Raw genomic sequence first — 16,744 nt, 5'->3', positions numbered from 1 at the left:
CTTGATAAAGAAGGTCACGAGCAAGAATGACAATGATAAAACGTGCAAGTGAGAATAGTGGTGTGGGATGGAGTCGATGATTAGTAGGGTATGGAGACAATGGGACAAAGATGATCGCGATTGAGTACAGAGGTAAAAATCACTAATGGCAAACGAGAATGGGGCCCAACATATGAAGGCGACTAAGAGTCCAATATAAAAGCATAGGTGACCAATGGTAGGAGTCAAGATAGATATGACCAGAGACAGACAGAGATGAAGGTGCTGGCGTCCAAAGGTGGAGGTTGTGGCTTCCGGAGCAAAGGCAAGGAGCAAAATTATCTTTCAGGAAAAAAAAGCTCTACCAAGATTTTTGAAAAAATAGATGTTAAATGAGAATTTCTTAAAATAAAAAACTTTTATTTATAAATTACCCTATATTAAAAAACACATATTGAATAAAGATCACCTAATTTTGATTCTTAAAGCTAAACCAGTTGATACGAGAGTAGATACAAAAGAAGTTAGATAAAGGTACAAAAAATAAAAAGTAAAATTTTTCTTGAAATTTTGGTAGTTAAAAAAAAAGATATTTTTGGTATTTTTTTCTTCTTTTGTTTATGTTTTCGATAAAAGGTTTTATTTGATGATGTTATACCCATTGTAACACCCATATTCTGATGTTTAATCCTCTCTTTCCCCGTTTATGAAGTTGTCCTTGTCATTGTTATGCGTTGCATAACACATATATTTCGTCAAAATTAGCTTAAATTGATAGTACTCTCATCCATAATTCCGTTATATTTTTATTAATTATTAGTTTATTTACAATTATGTATATTCCATTACGTGTATCTGCACTCCCACTGAAACCTCACGTTCTGTTGCCAATACTTGATAACAAAGAGCTACGATGCATCGACCTCTTTCTTCGGATCCGCTCTCCTCTCCCCAAATAATTCCCCTCCCTCCTTCCCTCTGACCATCTTCTAAAGCACCTTAAACTAAGGAACGATGGATATGACTTCCTCCTCTTCCCTCCTTCCATGTGTTTGGTCTGAGAGCTCTACCCGGAGCCCCAGCCAGACCTCCTACTCTTCAAGCGACACAAACCCATGCATTTCCTCCTCTACTACTCTGTGTAATAATCTTTTCTTCAAGTGGAAAAAGAAAAGATTAGGATTAAGCAAACAAATCTGGAAAATGATGGCAGATTAGCGGAAAGCATATTGACGGAGGAGGAAGAGGAGGAGGAGAAGAAGAAGAAGAACAAGAAGAGGCGAAATTGGAGAATGTTTCAGGACGACCAACTTCCCGAGGATCGGGAGTCCACCAACCACAAGCCCTAGTAGTAGCGGCAAGCCACCCGCCATCACAACCTTGTCTTCCCACCCTATGTCGGTTCTCCCCACTGACGTCCCTGATGGCGCACTCGCTACCCCCGAGTCATGCGGCGACCTCCCGTCCGCTGCCACCGCCCCGACGGACCTCTTGCCCGCGGACAGCGAGGAGGAGATCTACCACGCCGAGCGCGTCCTCGCTAACGGAGACTTCTACTCTGGGCAATGGTTCGGCAACCTGCCCCACGGCACCGGCAAGTACCTCTGGACCGACGGTTGCATGTACATGGGCGAGTGGGACCACGGAAAGACCATGGGGAAGGGCACGTTCTCGTGGCCCTCCGGCGGCACCTACGAGGGGGAGTTCAAGTCGGGGTTCATGGAAGGCTACGGCACGTACACGGGCTCCTTGGGCGACACCTACCGCGGCACCTGGTCCGTGAACCTTAAGCATGGCCACGGGGTGAAGTCCTACGCCAACGGCGATTACTACGACGGCGAGTGGCGCTCCGGCGTTCAAGATGGCCATGGAAGGTACGTCTGGAAGAACGGGAACGAATACGACGGGCAGTGGCGGGCGGGCGCCATTGACGGCCACGGAACCCTCGTCTGGGCGAACGGCAACCGGTACGAGGGAGGGTGGGAGAATGGACTCCCGAAGGGTGACGGGAGCTTCCGTTGGGCCGACGGAGGCGTTTACGTCGGGCATTGGAGCAAGGAGAACGGCAGCCTTCAGCAGAAGGGCGTCTACTACCCTTCGCCGACCGCATCTTCCCCCACTGCCCGGGATCCCCATGGAGTTTTCTCTGTCGATCTCGGAGATTGCAAGGTCTCCACGGGCGACAATGCATCCGCGCTTCCTCCGCAGAAGGCAGTCAACCGGTCGGGCAGATCCGACTTGCTGCAGAAGCAGGCAGCCTTGAGGTTCTCCAAGTCGACAGATTCGCGGCCTAGGAGAAGAGCCTCGGTGGAGGTCGTCTCGACAGGGGGTGTGCCGAGATGTTCAAATCGCCATGCAAACACTGTCATCGGTACGTGGAACAACAACGGGGTATGGGACACAGACGAGCTTACCGATTGTGGCGTCGAGAACGACGGCGGAATCGAGGGAGAAGCGGAGATGTCGGTGGATGACATTCTTGGTGGCCTTCGATTCGACGACGCGGAGTCGAAGGGGGTGGGGAGAATCCAGCAGCCGATAAAGTGGACGCCCAGGGAGATGAAGAAGCAGGGGGAGGCGATCTCAAAGGGGCACAAGAACTATGAACTCATGCTCAATCTCCAGCTTGGTATCAGGTACTTTGATCTGAAATGCTTTATTGCTATTTGTTTAGCTCATAATCTTGTCGTCTTTGATGTCTTCATATCATGACGACTCTGTCGTTGGCAGGCATGCAGTAGGGAGGCTACCTGAACCCAAAACACTTGATCTGAAAACGTCAGTCTTCGATCCAAAGGAGAAGATATGGACGAGGTTTCCTCCCGAAGGAACGAAACAAACACCCCCACACCAATCTTGTGAGTTCAAGTGGAAGGACTACTGCCCACTGGTCTTCAGGTCTCTTGCCATGGCTTCTCTCTTTCTCTTTCGGCTCACGTGTGAGCAAGCTCATCTTTCCCCTCTTGAACATGGATGTTCAGAACGCTTCGCCAGCTATTCTTGGTTGACCCAGCCGACTACATGATGTCGATCTGCGGAAACGACGCCCTCCGCGAGCTCTCGTCCCCGGGGAAGAGTGGAAGCTTCTTTTACCTCACAAATGATGATCGATACATGATAAAAACGATGAAGAAATCGGAAGTGAAAGTGAGTGCGTGCTCTGCTATTCTGAGTGTCAGCAATGTAGGTCTGTCTTATCTACGCTTGTTGCAGGTGCTTCTCCGGATGCTTCCAGCCTACTACAACCATTTCCGAGCTTTTGAGAACACTCTGGTCACCAAGTTCTTCGGTCTGCACTGCGTAAAGCTAACTGGGGCTGCCCAGAGAAAGGTTGGTTTCAAGTTCGATGTCAGCTCAGTGAAGCCAAACCTCTAATGCCTCGTCAAACCAAATGTATTAGGTCCGGTTCGTCATAATGGGCAACCTGTTTTGCTCGGAGCACCCTATTCATAGGCGCTTCGATCTCAAAGGGTCCTCCCATGGACGCATGACGGACAAGCCCGAGGCGGAGATTGACGAGACCACCACCCTGAAGGACCTCGATCTCAACTTAATTTTCCGGCTGCAGAACTCCTGGTTTCAGGAATTCCACAGGTGTTCATGTCTGGTGTGCTGATTCCTCCCATTCACCTGGTCTTCCATTTCTTTGAGCCAGCTTACGCTCTCCTCCTGCAGGCAAGTCGATAAAGACTGCGAGTTCCTGGAGCAGGAGAGGATAATGGATTACAGTCTTTTGGTGGGAGTCCATTTCAGAGAAGCATCGACCTCGCAGGAGACAACTGATGGTCATTCTCAAACTCAAATTGGTGCTCAAAAGCTTTCTCTGTGACTGATGAGTTGATGCTAACGATGTCATCTTTCTTTCTCCTCTTTTTCCTGACAGCTTCCTCTGAAGTCGACGACACGAACGATGCAACCCTCCGCCTGTCAAGAGTAGACATGGACGAGTTTCTTTGGGATTTGATACGGTATGATGCGAGGACTTGTCGATCATTTTGTGTACATAATAAGGTTTCAGGATTCTTTTCATCCTCGTGAAAATGCAGATTGCCTTCAACAAAACTAGGCGTAAATATGCCAGCAAGGGTTGAACAAATAGTGAGGAGTGAGGGTGAATCCTTGCTAGTTATGGAACCAACGGGCGAGTTCTATGATGTGATTCTGTATTTTGGCATCATAGATATTCTGCAGGATTACGATATCAGCAAAAAGCTCGAACATGCTTACAAGTCCATTCAGTATGATCCAACCTCGATATCAGCTGTTGATCCGAAGCAGTACTCCAAACGCTTCCGCGACTTCATTTACAAAGTATTTTCAGAAGACACTTGATCATATTTACGTCCAAAACTTCCTCCCCTGTAACATGTTTGGCCTTTGCTTGCTTTGCATCTCGGCATGTATGTATATATATAGTTGCATCGACACAATTAAATGTGATGCATCGCGGCCAGACTTGCCCACCGGATGATCCGTGGGCGATCTAAGTTGTGTTTGGCTTATGATTCATTGATTCAGAATCGATTACATGTAATGTTCGAGCTAAGTGCCTTTCTTGGTTATTCTTGATTTATTTCTCTTGTAGATCAAAAGCTGTACTTTTGTAGATGATTTTTAGCTTTCAGGTCTGCTCAAGAGAGGAGTCCTTTTGTAATCATTATGTTTATTATGCATCAGATATTGATAAAGAATTGTGGCTTGTCAGTCGTCAAGAAATACTGGGATGATTCTCTGCTGTTGCTCCCCTTTATATATATATATATATATATATATATATATATATAATCTTTATAATAAAATCTTTATTATATAACAATATAACAAGTTGCGGAAGCCGCATGCAAAAGCGACCGATGTTTCAGGGTTAAATAAGGCGAAGCGTTTCCTTCGCGACAGCATAGTATACGACGTGGCGGTTTCTTAGGAGTCGTAGACCAATTTGACATCCCATTGATTGCCACGTGTTACTCAGGTGTAGACTGGAACAACCTATTGCTCGATTTAACCGACAAACAGAAACTGATTCGTACACATCGCTCTTTTTGGTTCCACGAAATAGAAGGGGAAGGCAAAAGGTTAGCAAATTGATTGATCGGAAGAGATGAACGCGGCGAGCTTGTTGGCGTCGGCGGGGATGAACATAGGGCTGGCGCTGGTGGTGCTCTCCCTCTTCTCCGTCCTCAAGAAACAGCCCTGCAGCGCCCCCGTCTACTTCGCCCGTCGAATAGCCCGCCGGGAGGCCCTTCCCCTCTATCCTGCCTTCTCCCTCGCCCGCCTCCGCCCCACCGCCTCATGGATCAGCCGCGCCTTCCGCGTCACCGAGGACGAGGTCCTGCGCATCCAAGGCCTTGACGCCCTCGTCGTCCTCCGCTTCTTCAAATTCGGGTAACCAGTACTAAGCTCATTGCTGTTTATCTTTCTTTAGTGAATGTGCCATGCCCAAGATAGGTTATGCGGAAGCTAATGAGGGTCCAGTTCACAGCTGAGGACGCCTATCGTTTGCTCCTGAGTTCTTGTAACTTGCCTGTAGTGTCCTCTGGAGCCCATATCTCAGTTGTCAGGGCGTTATACCTGTTTTAGCAGCAACAGGCTGCATCAGTAGTTGTTGGAATCATAGACAATATAACTTGTACTAGTATTGTTGTTAGTTGTACCAAAAGAGCAATCATGAAATATACACTCGTGAGAGCTAGGTAGTCATGAACAGAAATGGTTTTGTCAGTGTCTCCTTAGACATGAAGGGTAGCTGGTTTTGCTCGTTGCTTACATCAATGGTACTGCAAATTAATGTTGAAATTTGGATTCCACTATTGTGAAATATGGAGTTGTTACAATTCAAACAACCATAGAGAGGTGGCAACAAAGGCCCTAAACTTGCTGACATACTGTTTGTGAACGATAGTTTCTTTAGTAATTCAAGCCCCTTGGGCCCAATCAGAATAATGACTAAAAGTATAATTCAATTCAGTTATCGGAAGTGGCAGAAATTTTGTGGTAAAAGGATATTTGAAGACTATATGCTGTACTCTGTCATCAGATTAGTGACGGACAGAGCAGAGGGGAGCATTGCATTTTTTAACACAATCTAGAAAGCCAAGAAAAGGGGGGTAATTTGCTCCATCTAGTCTCAATAAAAGACTTCTGACTCTAGGAGAGACTCAAATATCTCTAGAGTATATCAGTTGGTTCGAAGGATTGGGAGCTTGAGGAGCCTGCAGCAGTCACATTATTATTAACGAATGGCTGTTGGTCAGTTGGTGAGCTATGTTTTGGTACACCTGTAGGCAAACACAATCGTTCTTTCATGTGAAGAGAGAAGGGTCATGATGGGGATATCTTGGTTGCAGAGTAGGTATGGTGTGCAATATAGTTGAACTATTTCTTAAATGACCTTTCCACCCAACGTTAACAAATGTTATGCATACTCGACACTAGATAGCATGTCCTGTTGGAAGCTGAAAAGTGCAGCAGACAAGATCATTGATTTGCGTCTCGTAACATGGATTACTTGTATATGGGGTTTAATGCACTTAGGGAACATTTTCTCACAATCCATAGTGAAATTGTGGTTTTTGAAAGTTAAAAATGGGTTGTGGAAGGTTTCGGATCTTCTTAGACTATGTCATGCTTCTGTATATATTCTTGGCTTCTTGCAATTATGTCTCGGATGATCTTATGCCTTTATACTCCCAAATGTTTTTGGATTCAATGTTGTTAAAATAGTGGAATTGCTTTTTAATCTATATGATTCATTGCACTAATACATCATCTTTCTTACTTTGTAGAACTAAACTTTTCACAGTTTGCTCAATAATTGGGTTGCTGATACTTGTACCTGTGAACTTTACTTGTCAAGATGGCCATTCTCGAAGTGAATTTTCATATTCAATGGATGCTTTTACAATTTCTAATATTGGGAAAGGCTGTAACAGGTAATGCTATTTCTGTTATTTAATTGGTTCATTGTGTTTTAGTACATACATATATGGTATGCTGTTTTACAGTATCTGCCTATCTGGTATATCCTACTACAATATGTACATATTATCGGTTTGTGAACTTTAGTTCTCATTTGCAAATGACTGCAGTGCCTGGTGTTATAAGATCGTACAACATGGAGAATAATAGTGAAACATACATTAATTTTATGGCTAGCAGGCAGAGAACTCTGCACACATTTTCTACCAAGATAGTAGTGAATCAAAACTTACATCTTTTTTTCCTTCTGTTGTCCGTCCTCTAAGATGAAGTGGGATACATTGTTAAAGTCCATAGAGCTGTTTTGCTTTGTATGAGGACTTAAAGTGGCCAGTATATGGAAGATATTACTAAATGGAATAAGAAGTATAGTCGTTGCTACTTTTGTACAAAGTTTTTTATATTGGTTCAATAAGAGTTTTAATAATCTGTTGGATAGGTATGGTATCGGTATACCGGGTAGTGGATGCCAAAGTTCTCAATTTCGTTTCGTACCAATGTATCGAGCCTTGCTCGATACAGTACATATCGAGGTATACCAATGGTACGCCAGGTGTACCAACGATATGCCCAAAAAAAAAAAAAAAAACTTCCAAAAATATTTGTAGGTAGCGGTTCAAGAATACCGGGGCGTGCCAACCGGTACGCCTCAGTAACAATCGAAATCTAGGTCGTACCGACTGGTACACCTCGATAACGGTTGAAATCCGGAGCGTACCGATCGGTACGTCTCAATAATGGTCGGATTTCAACTGTTATCGCCCGGTACAGACGTCGTATTTCATGATACGAGGTCAAAACATTGGTACCACCCTGTAGAGGGCCGTCCACGTACCAATATCCTCTCGGACCGATACATACTGCCCGTACCGGGTGGTACACATTGAAATTGAGAACCCTGATGGGTACTATACTGATCTGTACTGCTTGGTATCATTGAATTAAGAAAAAAAATTCGAGCTTAATATATCATGTATCGAGCTTTAGCATTTCAATTTTAGTATTTGGTCGAACTGGTAACTTGGTGTATATCAGCCTAACTGGATTCTAAAACATTGGTTCATACTCTTTGGGACGAAGAAATCTGAGAATTTCTCAGCACATAGCCCCACCCAAGGATTGTCTTAATCACTAAATAATTGAAAATGCTAAAATCAAATTTGCAATGCAGATAGCTATGGAAGATATTGAGGGGAATAGGTTGATTTTAATGCCATGATGAATACCTATAAATGCATCTTCTAGATTAAATGTAGTTCTTAACTTCTAGTAATGGTTTTTGTGGCTGTTGTATTTGTATTGTGACATGGCACAATTGTAACTGTCTTCATTGACTGCTATGGTAACTGTTTAGTACATTAATTTGAGTAAAGAGATAATATACCTGATAAAAACACTTGATTATCATCATGTTTGCACATATCGAGTCTTAGGTTAATTACCTTGTTCAATCTTACCTTTTTATTTTTTATATTTTGTCTAGAAAACGTTGACCTGTGTATTGGGCGTTACGAAACAACATATATAAAAAGTTTATATTACTGAAAGAGAATGTTGAGATGGATGTATAGAGTTACTAGAAAAGATTAAAAAAAAAAATTATTTGTAAATCACTAGGTATCGCCTCAATAGAGGATAAAATGATAGATAATCATTTAAGATGGTATGGACATGTGCTTAAAAGATCTATAAAGACAGTACTTAGAAGAGTTAAAATGATTAATGTTAGTGCTATGATGAGAGGTAGAGGAAGACGTAGAAGGACTAGTAGAAATCATAAAAAAAAAGATTTATATACTCTGAACTTAACTAAACATATGATCTTTTATGGATCTCAATAGTGACAAAAGATACTTGCAACCAAACCCAAATAGTTGAGATTTAATGACTTTGTTGTTGTTTGTAAATGTTGATTTGTCATGCATTTGAAGTTTTCAGTTATGCAAGAATTATTTTAGGCAGTCTAATGAAAAGTTAAGTATTAGGGTCAAGTTGTGGAAACAACCACTTTATTAGGAAGGTAGGACTGCATAATTAACCCTCAAATCCCACAACAGCTGGAGCATTTAGCACTGGGCTGCCCTAGTATGAGTTACATTATTGTGTGTTGGCTCAAACATCGCCAAACACGGTAAGAATTAATGATTAGTATTTTGCAGTCCAAGCATGTCCTGTCCAGTTGGCATGATAAGATTCCATGCTGATCACATCCAGGCATGTGCCAAGACACATTGTTATGGAAGGATGGGGTTGGATTTTTGACATGGGTAAACACTTATTTACCAAAGCTTATTTTCTTTGTACTTATGCATAGACTAGTTAAATTTAAATGCCAGAAAAAAAAAAGGTTCATCTGAATAGAAGACGCATCAACATGATGCTTGCCTAAATAATTGCAAGGTTGTGCTTGGGTTTTATGTGCCACTAGCAGATTAGCAATTTTGTGAGATAATGGTTGCCGCCCAAGTCACTATTTCCTTTTCTTTCCACAGCATAGTTTTTCCTGTTGGTGAGAAACTTTGACATGAGTGTCTTCTTCATTTGATTGACTTTCTTTCATGAAAGGATTGTCATATTATATGGCATTGAACTTCACCTGCTACCATCAACTATTAAATTTTCATGATCAGAAAATTCATAACTTCTCATGCTGTTTTTGTGTGTGCAATTTGTAGCAACAGTTGGTATTCTCGGTTCTCCTGAAATTGGGATTAGCATTTCTAGTCATTTCTTCATATGTCAGACACATTTTAGAAAGACTGAATTGGTAGTTCTAATTTTCTGTTTGCATGAAAAAGTGTCAAACTGATTTCAGAACCCCTCATTTTGGAATATGTCCTTTATCATTTTGCCAGGAAGCTTTTTTAGTTCTTGTTATTTTGTTCTTGCATGATCATCAATTTCTTTTTATATTCTGACAGAGATTTTGGCATTTTCTTTGGTCTTCTTCTTTATTGAAATCTTGGGTTACCTTCTATTTACTGACTAGTATGATAAAATATTCAATGAGATTTTGGGACTTAATGTCTCACAGAAATTGGTCACTGTACCTAATCAACATAAATTAATATATTTTGGACTTTTGCTATATATATCAACATTTTTTCTTCTTTTACATGAGGCAAGAATTTCTTATTGATCATCCTTACTCTTCAATTTCCCTATTGATTGGTTAATTATGTTATATGCATCTTGTCATGCGGACATTTTTCTTCCGTCTTAATTCATATACAATAATTCAAATTCAAAATTTCACATTGAGCTTAGTATTTATATTTTTTGTTACAGGCTTTGGATCCATTTTGCATGCCTATGCTTTATATCATTTTATATCCTGTACTTGCTGTATATGGTAAGGTTCAACAAGTTCATACTACTTTACAGAAGCTGCACGTTTTTAGTTTTATTCTCACTTGTAGCCTTTCTAACATTTACATCATCACCTGGAAGGATCCTCATATATTTTTCTCCAAGCAAAATAGATATTGCTTACATAAACCTTGTTCCATTGTTGAAAGTGGATCATCGTTAGCCTTGTCTTATTTTATAAAGTTAATCAGAAGCTAAAACATTCTTGGGTGCATAGTGTACTTTTCTTATTTTAGTTTTTCTAGCTGGGTTCTTCTTTAATGATTATCCATTAACTAAGGCTACAAGCTGTTAATTATTAAACTATAAGTAGGTGTAGCAAAAGTTTCAAGTTTCGGCTAGGACATTATGATACACAATAGAGTCTTAGTATTCAGTTATGCAGAATAGTCTACAGAGGACCAGAGAAAAGGTCACCGGAGGATAGGATTGAGATTGATGATAATTCTTTTATAGTTCTCTATGGGTTTTTTATGATAATTTGAAAGTGATAAAAGTGGGCCTTTTTTGGTTCTTTATGGACATTGATACCAAGAATTGAAGTATCAAATATAGATCTATATATTGATTTGGTGCAGTATATTTTAGGCTATCATTAGGAAAAACAATAATATATATGTTAAAGTAACATTAATTATGCTATTTTATATTGCATATCTGTAGATGTTTGCAGCGGTGACACACTTCAAAACTTGTTCTAAATATTTTAAATATAAGTATGTCAGAGTGCAGAGTCTACATGTACAAGTAAATACATAAATTCTTGGGTGTTACTGCCATCTTTGGGTGACACAGTGAATTCTTGAAGGTTGAAGAGAGTATGCAATCGAACTTTCACCTTCAACAGTGACTTGGCAGACAATTCATTGTGAATGGTTGAACGTTGAAGAGAATATCTAACAGACCTTCTACCTTCTCTGTATCACCCAAGGAATGTTGTTTCAAGTACCGGAACTGTATTCCCTGATCAAACCAGTACATACCGGTTGATACTGGTGTAGCAACACATGCTACATTGGTAAGAATCAGTGTATCGAAGAGAAAGAAGAAGGAGAAGAGAGAGGCTTGGTCAAGGAAAAGAAGGAAAAGGAGGAAAGGGAGGAAGAAGGAAGAGGAAGAAAGAAGAGGAGGGGAGGAGGAAGAAGCAGGTGGAAGAGGAATAAGGGGAAAGGAAAGGAAGAAGATGTAGTGGAGGAAGAGGGAGAAGAGGAGGAAGCAATAGAGGAAGATGAAGAGGAAGAGGAGGAACCATACTCCTCGGTGGTGCATGGTGAGTGGCAGACAGTGGGTAACAACGGGTGACATTATGTCACGGACTTAGTTGGAATTGTCTAAGTCGTGAGGCACCCTTGCGGTAAAGACGCGAACTTAGCTTGTGTTTTCTAAGTCGCAAGGCACCCTTGCGGCAAAGACGCGAACTTAGTTTGCGTTGCCTAAGTCGCGCTTCGCCCTTGCGATTTGCGTCTGCAAAGATCAACCCACTTGCAACCTAGGTCCCGAAGGACCTGTAAAAGAGAAAGTTGATTAGTTCGAAGAACGAGCGACGAACAAGTCCCGACGTCTCGCGAAAAGGAGAGGCTTTACAAGCAATTCAGCGAGCACCTTGCGTGCACAAGAGAAAAGAGGGAGAGGAGGAAAACATGGACTTTAGAGGGTTGAACGAACAGCTGCAAGTCCACAAACGACTGCTCACCGGGTGCCGGGCGCGACAACAAGTTCCCGTCAAGGTAACGTGCGAACTTGCGAAAGGTTGTTCAACGCCCGACACTATACCGAAGCCCCATCCCCTATGGTGCCAGGGTGCTGAGATGGCTGACGTTTCACATGCAGTAGCGAGCAGCAGAAAATAGCCCGTGGCACGCGAAAACGGAGCTGTTTTGGGGTTGTTTTGCTTAGTTCGGTGAGCGATTGTACTGTAGCACTGCAACTTGTTCGAACTTACATTTTTACAAGTAAAAGGACTTAAAATCAAGTCAAAACATGCTGCCAAGCAGCTGTACATGTAGATGAGAGCGACGAACGGTTCGTTGAACGAAGTTGTTGCGGGTGCGTGATGACTGTTCGTGACATTCTCCCCCACTCAAACTGTCGACGCCCTCGTCGACGCGTGTTGGTAGTTGTTGATAATTGTTTCTTCATGTCGCAGGGCATCTTCGGGCTCCCAATTGGCTTCAGTTCGGGGAAGCTTTCGCCACTTCACCAAGTACTCGGTCTGCTCAGCTCCATTTGGTAGCTTTATCTTGCGATCCGCTAAAATAGTTTTAACTCGCTTCTCGTAGGAGACCCTGGTGGGGGGTAGCCGAGTTGGAACACTTTGGGAAGCATCTTGCGGATCCGAGTGATAGGCTTTTAGGTTGCTGGCGTGAAGAACATTGTGAATTTTGAACCACGCCAGTAGCTGCAACTTGTAGGAGACGTTGCCCACCCTGCTGATAATTGGGAAGGGCCCTTCATACTTGCGCACTAATCCTTTATGTACTTTGTTCCTAAAGAATTGGAGTGATGCTGGTTGGAGTTTTACCAACACCAAATCGCCGACCTTGAACTCTTACGGTCGCCTTCCCAAGTCTGCCCACTTCTTCATCCTTTTTACCGCATTCTCCGAGTAAGCCCGCGCAATATCTGTATTTCGGTGCCACTCCTTTGCGAAGTGGTTGGCTGACGGACTACTCCCAGTATACCCGATTGCCATGGTGTGAGGAGTTGACGGTTGTTGTCCTGTAATGATCTCGAAGGGACTCTTGTTGGACGCAGAGCTCCGCTGCAAGTTGTAGGAGAATTGGGCAATGTCCAACAACTTCACCCAATCTCGTTGGTTGGCACTCACGTAGTGCCGAAGATATTGCTCAAGGAGCGAGTATATCCTTTCGGTTTGGCCATCCGTCTGGGGGTGGAGGCTTGTGGAGAAGTATAACTTAGACCCCAACAATTTGAATAGCTCGGTCCATAATCGTCCCAGGAACCGAGCGTTTCGATCACTGATGATATTGTGCGAGACTCCCCAATACTTCACAACATCCTTCATCATCAGCTTGGCCACCTCCTCTGCTGAACAGTGTAGGGGAGCAGCAATGAAAGTTGCATACTTTGAAAATTGATTGACCACCACGAGTATCGATCCGAGTCTCCCTACTACAGGCAAGCTTGATATGAAGTCGAAGGAAATGTTCTCCCATGGCCTTTCTGATACGGGCAACGACTCCAAAAGTCCTACCGGATTCCGTTGCTCCACCTTGTCTTGTTGGCAAGTGAGGCACGTTCGAACATATTCCTTCCACATCAGTCCCTATCTTCGGCCAATAGAAGGCCCTCTCCACGAGAGCCAAGGTTCTATGAATGCCTGGGTGTCTAGCCCAAAGGGAATCATGACACTCTTTTAAGAGTTCACGTCTCAGATTGTCCACTCGAGGAACATAAACCCTATACCCTTTGGTGTAAACGAGTCCCTCTTGGACCCAAAACCGTCGTGCCTTGCCTTCTTTAATGAGCTGTATCAGGGCTTCTACCTAGGGATCACTGTACAGTCCATCCCTGATCCTGGAAAGGAAGTTGGAGTGCAACTGACTTGCTTGGCCTCTGCCCTCCAATTGTACAGCATTCACACGCTCCACTTTCCGACTTAATGCATCGGCCACGACATTCGCTTTTCCGGGCTTGTACTCCATTACCATATCAAACTCAGCCAGGAAGTCTTGCCATCGTGCCTGCTTTGGGGAGAGTTTCTTTTGAGTTTGGAAATAGCTCAAAGCGATGTTAACTGTCCTTAGTACAAATCGCGATCCAAGAAGGTAGTGTCGCCAAACTCGTAGACAGTGGATCACCGCGGTCATCTCCTTCTCATGCACCGGATATCGCCGCTCGGTCTCGTTGAGTTTGCGGCTCTCGTAGACCACCGGATGACCCTCCTGCATGAGTACTCCCCCAATAGTGAGGTCTGAAGCATCTGTATGGACTTCGAAGGGCTCCCCATAGTCTAGCAATTTGAGCATCGGTTCTTCCAATACAGCAGCCTTTAGATCTTGGAATGCAATCTCACATTTATCAGACCACCTCTAAGGCTACTCCTCCTTCAGCAACTCCGTCAATGAAGTTGCACACTTCGAATACCCTGCTATGAAGCATCGATAGTAGTTGACGAAGCTAACGAAGGATCTCAACTCTGGCACCTTCTTTGGAGTTCACCATTCCGCAACCGCTTGCACCTTCGATTTGTCTATCCGAATGGAGCCATCACTGATTCGATGCCCCAAGAATAAGATCTCCGTTTAGCAAAGTAGCATTTCTTCCTTTTCACGAACAAAGTGTTCTCCCTGAGAACCTCGAAAATTGTCCGAAGGTGCTTGACATGCTCCTCGAGCGTTTGAATGTAGACGACGATATCGTCTAAGTAGACGACTACGAACTTATCAAAATACTCCTTGAATAGCTGGTTCATGAGAGTGCAAAACGTGGTCGAAGCGTTGGTTAAGCTGAAAGGCATCACCAAGAACTCAAACGCTCCATACTTGGTCACGCAGGTAGTCTTCGCTTCGTCGCCTTCAGCAATGCGCACCTGCTAATACCCCGACCGAAGGTCGAGTTTTGAGAAATACTTGGCTTTGCCCAACTGGTCGAACAAGTCCGTGATGAGCGGGATGGGATACTTGTTCTTTACCGTCACTTTGTTGAGGGCTTGGTAATCGACGCATAGTCGAAGGCTCCCATCTTGTTTCTTCTGGAAGAGAACTGGAGCTCCGAATTGTGCTTTAAAACTGCGGATAAGACCACCGCTTAGCAGTTCACCTAACTGCTTTTTGAGTTCTGCCAACTCTGGCAGGGGCATGTGGTAGGGTGGTCTCGCTGGAGGCTTCACTCCTGGCTCCAGCTCAATGTTGTGATCCACGCTTCTACATGGAAAAAGTGTCTTCGGCAACTCGGGTAGCATAACGTCAGTGAACTCTTTTAGGACGTTCGCCACCACAGCAGGTTCATGAATGACCTTCTCATTGAGTGGCTCTAGCTTCATAGCAGCCACGAATGTTAATTCACATTTTCGTACCCATTTCTTCAGTTGTAATGCCGATATATGTTAGGGTTCCCTGGCTCCTCTCTGAGAGACGGGAACCACACAGGGGTCGCCACCTCCCATCACACATAGGGAGTTAAGGAACGACATTGGCACCAACTTCGCCGCGTGTATAAATTCAATTCCAAGAATCACTTGGAAGTCATCTAGTGGCACCGCCATCATGTTTGTGTTCCCGCTCCATGTTCCGATCTTGATGGGAACTCCCTTTGCCAACCCGGAGATTTGCTTGGCCTCCGAGTTCACCGCCTTCATTCGACTTGGGCTCTTCTCCAAGATCAGCCTAAGTCGCTTTGCTTCTCGATCGGTAATAAAGTTGTGGGTGGCGCCCGTGTCCACCATTGCACGGGTCGTTTGGCCATTGAGCTTGATGTCTACGTACATCAGCTCACCACTTCCTGCTTTTTGTAGCCTTGTCTTCGTGTTCTCCCCCACTTGACCCCGCATGGCGTTTAACAAATGCATTGCTCCCATCCCGGGTCCTTGCGACTCCTCACCATCGCTGCTGGATTCAGAACTACTCGAACTAAGAGCGACAGCCTTGCCTTTCTCCGATCTAGGGGGGGTGGATGGAAGCTGTTAAGCATTGAGTGCCTGTTTTTGTGGGCACTCCCTCACCATGTGCGGCCCTCCGCACAAGAAGCATCCGTCAGGTTTCGGGGCCTTGCCCTTCAGGCTTGGCTCTTTGTGGGAAGTCTTCTTCCTTTGTTCGTCCCCGAGCTCCTTCCCTCGAGAATATTTTGGAGGGCGATTGCCTAAAGGTTGTTTCCTTCTTCCCGGGTCTTCAGAGGAAACAAAGTCAGTGAGCCTTTCTGCGGCAGCAATTGCCCCGATCACATCGGCAACATTCCTTCGATGTAGTTCTTGTTGAGCCCATGGCTTCAAACCATCGAGGAAGCTGAACAACTTATCCTTCTCGGACATATCCTGTATGTCCAGCATAGCGCAGAAAATTGGTTCATGTAGTCTCGAATGGAAGTACTCTGGCGGAGTTGTCTCAACTTCCTTCTTGCGACGAACTCTGTGTTCTCCGGTAGGAACTGAGTTCTCAACTCCCGCTTCAAGTCCTCCTATGTGTCAACTCGACACCGACCTTGTTGGATCTCCTCCTAACAGGTTCGCCACCAAAGTTTTGCATCTCCGTTCAGATACATTGTTGCTATATAAACTTTGGTTTCTTCAGAATCAGGCTTCGTAGCTCGAAAGTATTGTTCCATGTCGAACAGGAAATTCTCGAGCTCTTTGGCATCTCTGGCCCCTCCATAAACATGAGGCTCAGGTGCCCTCAAGTTTTGTGGCGGCGCAACGCGGGTGTTGCTTCCTCCCGCATTTAGTGCTCTTGTGAGCATGGTC

The 16,744-nt window shown here is 44.1% G+C and overlaps 2 protein-coding genes across 4 annotated transcripts in view; both read left to right on the top strand.

Annotated features, from left to right (window-relative positions):
* The first annotated feature begins 1,380 nt into the window (after window positions 1–1,380).
* On the top strand, window positions 1,381–4,423 carry LOC103971582 (phosphatidylinositol 4-phosphate 5-kinase 6-like). Of its 2 annotated transcripts, XM_009385639.2 has the most exons (9): window positions 1,381–2,343; window positions 2,389–2,615; window positions 2,710–2,877; window positions 2,961–3,126; window positions 3,193–3,309; window positions 3,380–3,573; window positions 3,655–3,785; window positions 3,863–3,947; window positions 4,026–4,423. In XM_009385639.2, exons 1-9 carry the CDS (start codon window positions 1,600–1,602, stop codon window positions 4,309–4,311), a joined length of 2,118 nt encoding a protein of 705 aa, XP_009383914.2. In that variant the 5' UTR covers window positions 1,381–1,599; the 3' UTR covers window positions 4,312–4,423. The 2 variants fall into 2 exon arrangements, with proteins under 2 accessions (XP_009383914.2, XP_065029591.1); XM_065173519.1 differs by having other exon boundaries at window positions 1,471–2,615.
* A 602-nt stretch (window positions 4,424–5,025) lies between these two features.
* Window positions 5,026–16,744, top strand: part of LOC135652654 (CSC1-like protein At3g54510) — a 31,591-nt gene continuing 19,872 nt past the window's right edge. For both annotated transcript variants that reach the window (XM_065173750.1, XM_065173749.1), the window contains exons 1-3: window positions 5,026–5,364; window positions 6,765–6,911; window positions 10,246–10,309. In XM_065173750.1, coding sequence (XP_065029822.1) covers window positions 5,081–5,364; window positions 6,765–6,911; window positions 10,246–10,309 — 495 coding nt within the window. In that variant the 5' untranslated portion in view covers window positions 5,026–5,080. The remainder of the gene's footprint in view (window positions 5,365–6,764; window positions 6,912–10,245; window positions 10,310–16,744) is intronic.

The sequence above is a fragment of the Musa acuminata genome, chromosome BXJ3-11, assembly GCF_036884655.1.
Source record: "Musa acuminata AAA Group cultivar baxijiao chromosome BXJ3-11, Cavendish_Baxijiao_AAA, whole genome shotgun sequence".
NCBI lineage: Eukaryota > Viridiplantae > Streptophyta > Magnoliopsida > Zingiberales > Musaceae > Musa > Musa acuminata.
Note: the sequence above shows the minus strand (reverse complement) of the source record. Positions and strands in the feature narration are given on the sequence as shown.

Bases quoted from the DNA above. Each gene is read 5' to 3' on its own strand.
- LOC103971582 (XM_065173519.1), top strand. From the start codon at position 1,600: ATGTACATGGGCGAGTGGGACCACGGAAAGACCATGGGGAAGGGCACG. The intron at 3,127-3,192 runs GTGAGTGCGTGC...CGCTTGTTGCAG, and splicing joins TGAAGAAATCGGAAGTGAAA to GTGCTTCTCCGGATGCTTCC. The intron at 3,786-3,862 runs GTGCTCAAAAGC...TTTTCCTGACAG, and splicing joins TCATTCTCAAACTCAAATTG to CTTCCTCTGAAGTCGACGAC.